The following is a 6,095-nucleotide window of genomic DNA, read 5'->3' as shown; positions in this document are numbered from 1 at the left end:
AGGGGGAACCCCAACCAAAAAAAAAAAAAAAAAAAAAAAATACAGGAAATTGGGCTTGAGATATAGGGAGACACTTTATACTATCCTCACAATTTTTCTGTACATCTAAAACTGAATTAAGTTTACTTAAGAAAAAAGCCAGTTATTTAGTGGAGATGATTGATTAGGTCTGGATAAAGAACAGGACATCTCAAAATTGGACTTTCCAGCCTATAAAAGTGGTGCTGGCTATTAACATCAATGGAGAGTAACAGTACAATGAGTGAGGAATGTGTGTCTATATGTCCTGCCTTGCTAGCTAAGGCCAGCTGCACACAGAGGTAGGACAGCTGAATGTATGGGTGACAAATAGTACCACTCTCCCTCAAGCTCCACTTTCCACCCACTGAAGCTGGAGTGAGAGGGCATTGTTAGGGGTTAAGATGGTGTTTCTCACACTTGAGCAGTATACAAAACGACCCCTTTTAAAGGAAAGTATGCCAGTTGTGATGGCTCATGCCTGTAATCCCAGCAGTTTGGGAGGCGGAGGCAAGAGGATTATCTGAGTCCAGGGGCTCGAGACCAGCCTAGGCAACTTGGTGAGACCTCATCTCTACAATAAATCAAAAATTTAGCTGGGTGTTGTGGTACGTGCCTATAGTTCCAGCTACTTGGAAGACTGAGGCAGAAGGATCACCTGAATCCAGACTTTAAGAAACTAAAGTCTCAATCTAGGTAGTGTCTTTCAGCTATGAATTATCACTATAAGAACTGAGTCTTTAGAACAGGTAAAATGTTGTTTTTGAAATGAAAATTCACAGTTTAAATTTTTCCTGTCACTTCAGAACTCTGATGTTGTCAAATCCATGAGAGAGAAAAAGAAGAAAAAGAGCATAATCGTGGGGAGCTCTAGGATGATGACAGTTGTGCAGAAGGCCCAGGGGCAGCCAGGTTAGAAGTCGGCTCTAGGAGACAGGTCTTTCAGAAAAGAAATGCACCTGATAGTGATCTGATGCCTGGCCTATGAGGAAATTTTGAGACAGTTTATTGATCTTTTGCAACATTTAAAAATAATTACCAGCCGGGCTCGGTGGCTCAGCCTGTAATCCTGCGCCTTTGAGAGGCTGAGGTGAATGGATTGCTTGAGCCCGCGGGTTCGAGACCCACCTGGGCAACTTGGCAAGACCTCATCTCTACAATAAATCAAAATGAGCCGGGCGTGGTAGCGCGCGCCTGTAGTTCCAGCTACTTGGAAGGTTGAGGTGGAAGGATCGCCGGAGTCCCGCAGGTCGAGGCTGCGGTGGCCAGGAGCAGCCACTGTACTCCAGTCTGGGCTACAGAGTGAGACTCCAACTCAAAAAAAAAAAATAAATAAATAAAATAATAATAATTGCCAATAGGTATATAACAAATAACAAAGATGCAGTTATTAATTTCAGGAAAATAATTATAGTTCAAGGGAGGAAAGGTAATCATGGTGTACTGCCTGGCTCAGTATTTACATAGTCATCATGTAAACACTGAAAGTTATTTTAATGAAAATTGTGATGCAGTTATGTAAGATGGGGAGAATGAACATGGAAGGTTCTAAAGGTAACACAATAGAAAGTAAGTAGTCTAAAATCAGTAAATCAAGCAGCTAAAAAATGAAAAGTAGCTGCATTTAGGGAGTAAGACTGAAGTAGGAAAGGGTAAATTGAAACCAGTTTCCATTATTATCCTTCTAGTACTCTTAGAGTTTTTAGAATCTATTACTTTGCCTACGTATTTTGATAATAACAAAAAGGCACAGATACCTTCTATTTGATTCCAGGGAAATCTGGTCAAATTCACAAAGGTGCTTATTGTATCCACGCCCTGATATGTCTTCAGGGTCTGCAAATGTTTAGAATGAGAGCACTGTCCTCCAGCATTAGTGAAAATGACGCAGTGAGACGCTGAGAATTCAGTATCTGGCAATGGTTCTGAGTTCCCCCCACTAATCCAAACCCCACGAAATCATTAAAACATACAAATATAAGATAGGCTTTATTCAGTTTCTCCCTAGGTCTTCTGCCAGATTCCCATCCTAACTGCCTTGCCTAATAGGAATGTCCTGGCATACAAATTCATAGTTACACTCTAGACAGAAATGCCCAAAGTGCCAGGCACCAAGAGTTTGACTGGTTCATTCATGCTGTGAAGGTGTACCCTCACAGATCTGGAGTGGATGAAGTCCTTTCTGCCCCACATATCAATATGGAAGTCTTGGCCACAAACCTTGTATCAAGGGCCTACTCTGTCCAGTGTAGACTGCTATGCTGGCTCATCTCCCTAATGAGAACCTGTGTATTTATTTGTATAGTGATGAAAATCTCTGCACCTGTAATGTCAATTTTCCTGCAAACTGATTCTCTCCCAAAGAAACACATCTGTGTTCCAGGTTGAAAATTCTACATTAATTCATGGAATTTTATGGACTTTTTTTTCTTTTTGGGGGAAAGCAGGATTTATTGAGAGAACAGAAAAACTCCACAGCAGGAGGGGACCCGAGGGGGTTGCCTAGGAGGGTGAGTTTTCTTATTTCCTTACTCTACCCTCCAGATTCCTTAGTATATTAGATAAATTCCAGAGTGAATTTATAAACAGACACCAATGGAGAGAAAACCTTTATTTGCTTAACGACAAATGTGGATGAAGCAAGTAGAAGCATACGAGAACCAGATTAAGGTAGAAAACAAGAAGAAAGGGCCCTCTGGGAATACAGGAGAAAGAGCAGAGGCACTCCGGTAGCCACAAACACATTTCTTTGTTGGCCTCTGGACTCTGCTCTCTCCTCATACTCCCCCGGGACTGCTTTTTCTTTGACTCATAGTCTCACTACTGGCCCCTTTTCCTTGTCTCAGTCCCAGAATGCTCCCTCCCCTAAACCTTATAGAGGAGTGCAGCTTCATACCAATTACATAGGGCAGCAGCTACTCAGATGCTGTTACTTGAATTTTTTGCAGCTCTTAGTGCTTTTGACACCCTTGGACCGCCAGGAGTGGCCCCTACTGCCCCCAGAAGACTCTGGCTTTTCTAATAAAGAAGGTCTTGGTGAATCTGTCCAAGAAGGACCTGGATTCTCTTCCAGGCTGGTGTCTCTGCAGAAATCCTCCTCAGGGTGGAAGATGCTGTTACAGTGGGGGACGTCACCTGAATTTTCAGGTATGTAGTCTGTGGTGAAAGAGAGGAAAATTCAACCTTCTGCTTCTCCCAGGTGCAGGTCCTTAAGCCCTTCCCCAGCCACTTTCTTTCCAAAGTTAGAAGTCCTGGTGGCATGAACTCCTCCTTTCCCAGGCACCACAAGTCCCCCTGCCCTCACTGCAGTTCCTAGGCCAGCCCCCTCTCCAGCCTCACCTGTGGCCAAAGCAGGTGAACACTCCTCACATTCCCATTTCTTACTGTTGGATCTAGGAGAGGAACAGCCCTCATGGGTTCCATGGGATCCACATGTAGCACACAGAATGAGGCACCACCTCCTACAGGAAGAGCCAAGGAAGGCTTGTGGGGCCAACAAGAACACAGACTGCCACTCTGGGATGTTTGCTATAGGCTAACCTGAACTGTACTGAAGGCTTCCCAGGCATTTTTTACTGCACATTTTATCCATCACAGATACATGACTCAGAGAGGCTGAGTACTGATTCCAGAAGCCTGCAATGAGGCACAACCCCTTGCAAGGTGGATCTGGAAAGGATTTGGCCCTGAATGCCTCTCCACTGGGCACAAGGAAAAGTAGAGCCTGCAGAGACCTGTTCACTTGCACCCAAGTGAGTCAGGGGCTGGTCAAGAATAGGACTTAGCAATTGTGTTTACTCTGGGGTGTTGCAGACAAGAGTGAATTTCTTGCTCCTAATAACTGTGCCAAGGTCTAATTCTAAGATGGCACTGAGGAATGCTCTTTCTAGCCAGAAGCCTTTGCCTACCCTTCATCTTCAAAGCTGTCTCTGCCTTGTTTGTACAGACAGGTAGGGGCATCACAATGCTGATAGCGCTGATACAACTCTGAAAAAGCCCCTGGCTCGAGTTCCCAGGCAGCATCTCTGCAGTGGGAAAAGAAACAGCGAATAAGGAACCCATAATCAGTGAGTGAAACCTTTTGTCCATCAGGGAGGAACTATGAAGAGCCCAAGCTAAGCACAGCTAAAGAGTTCAACAGGTTGCCTGACACTTCCAACACTTCCTGAGTTTTCAGGTAGGTAGTGTGGTGAAAGTAAGCCAGGAGAAAAAAACTCACCCCTCTCCTTCTCCCAGGTGCAGGTCCTCAAGCCCCTCCCTAGCCACTTTCCTTCCACAGCTAAAGGAGCCAACTATAAGTGTCTGGGCAAATGGCCTAGCAGTGGGAGAGGGTTGAAACAGGATAAAAGAAATATGGGGGAGTTCCTTAGTTCCATCTAGGAGTTAAAAAATCCAACCCCCCAATAATTCTGATCCCTGAAATGCTCTTTTCAGCAACACACCACCCCCACTTTTTCCTTCCCTTTTCTTCTGATAATTGAAAATGCTTCCTCCATCCTTTCCATCTTCACTGTGTATCAGTGCCTCTGCAGCCCTCATTCTCTGAGCTATCATCTTACCTCCTCTCTAGAAATCTGCGCAACCCACTCCCTTCCTCAATTCCTGCTTTAGGGTTCTACTACCTGTCTGGAATATGAATTCCCATTCTCAGCATTTCTTGGGGAAACTCTTTTCGATTATTACACTGTGGACATTTGAAGAAATGCTTTGCTGATGTATGGGCATATTTCTGCAAGAGAAACACGGAAGAGCTTTGTGTTTGTAAAAACACTTTGACCACCTTCTCTTTTTTTTTTTTTTTTTTTGAGTTGGAGTCTCACTGTCGCCCAGACTGGAGTGCAGTGGTCGCTCCTGGCCACTGCAGCCTCAACCTGCTGGGCTCCGGCGATCCTTCCGCCTCAGCCTTCCAAGTAGCCGGAACTACAGGCGTGCGCTACCACGCCCGGCTAATTTTTTGATTTATTGTAGAGATGAGGTCTCACCAAGTTGCCCAGGCGGGTCTCGAACCCGCGGGCTCAGGCAATCCATTCACCTCAGTCTCCCAAGGTGTAGGATTACAGGCTGAGCCACTGAGCCCGACTTAGCCACTGAGCCCGGCTTGACTACCTTCTTTCCACTCCTTCCCTCACCCAACAAAGAGGATTTGCTAAGGGAGCTTGACTAGGGATATAGGAAAAGGAGACTGGGTGGACTAGAGTGAGGACTGCAAATCTAGGTGTCAGAACTGGGACCAAAATACTTTCAAGAGACTTCTTAGGAGTGCCTCAGCTGTTATTTCTAGCCATGGAGTTTGTCAACACTGACAAAATAGGGATCAGGTACTTGGATACATATTTCCCTTTCCTTCCATTCCAGGAAGCAAGGCCGATTTTGAAGCTTCTTGACTCATTCTGGGATGAGACCATTTGTTCTAGCAATCCTGAGGATTTTGCTAAGTCTAAATCTTATCATGAATGAGGTCCTATAGGCCAAGAATGACCAGAGACTGGATTGATTTTCCTCTAAGTACCTGGAACCCTGCATACAGGCTTCCAGCTTGGAGTGCCAAAGCTGAGATATGCTTGAGCATTCCGAGAGTGCTCTGGTTTCAGGCAGAGAACTAGGGCAGCTGTGGAAGGCCTCCAAAAAAGAGAAAGTCCCACCTGTATGCACTTGCGGTGGTAGATAGCTTGACTACAACACGGGCTCTGGATGTTCTCAATACTCTCCTGGGATAAGTCTTCACAACACAAGATGCAGCTTTCCTGCCTCACATTCCTCTGTTGGATGTCCTGTGCTGGGCGATGTTTTCCACAAAATGATCTATGGCAGGGTAAACACACTTGGTTCCTGGGATGTCATTGATGCAGTTTCCCAGCTGCCCAGTCTAGGGAGAGTAATCAGCCGAGTGAACCTCCACACTCACGCAGAGGAGAGAAGCAGAGTGAAGAGCAGCCACATGCCCTCTCACGATTGCTTTCCCACTGGGCACAGCTCCCAGGATTGTCTCAACCACTTGTTCCTGAAAGCCCCACTTAATTCTGAGCAGCTGTCTAAGAATCCCAGCTGTTTGTAATTTTTTTTTTTTTTTTTTTTTT

At 45.3% G+C, this 6,095-nt stretch overlaps 1 protein-coding gene across 1 annotated transcript in view; it reads right to left on the bottom strand.

Annotated features, from left to right (window-relative positions):
* Positions 1-2,614: 2,614 nt before the first annotated feature.
* Positions 2,615-6,095, bottom strand: part of PHF7 (PHD finger protein 7) — a 12,242-nt gene continuing 8,761 nt past the window's right edge. The window contains exons 7-11 of the mRNA XM_008054960.1: positions 5,661-5,820; positions 4,641-4,747; positions 3,927-4,043; positions 3,358-3,479; positions 2,615-3,174 (exon numbers count right to left, since the gene is read on the bottom strand). Of these exons, the coding sequence (XP_008053151.1) occupies positions 2,948-3,174; positions 3,358-3,479; positions 3,927-4,043; positions 4,641-4,747; positions 5,661-5,820 (733 nt within the window). The 3' untranslated portion in view covers positions 2,615-2,947. The remainder of the gene's footprint in view (positions 3,175-3,357; positions 3,480-3,926; positions 4,044-4,640; positions 4,748-5,660; positions 5,821-6,095) is intronic.

The sequence above is a fragment of the Carlito syrichta genome, unplaced genomic scaffold (assembly GCF_000164805.1).
Source record: "Carlito syrichta isolate Samal-C Ts95f unplaced genomic scaffold, Tarsius_syrichta-2.0.1 Scaffold301625, whole genome shotgun sequence".
Lineage (NCBI taxonomy): Eukaryota > Metazoa > Chordata > Mammalia > Primates > Tarsiidae > Carlito > Carlito syrichta.
This window is presented reverse-complemented; position numbering and strand designations above follow the sequence as displayed.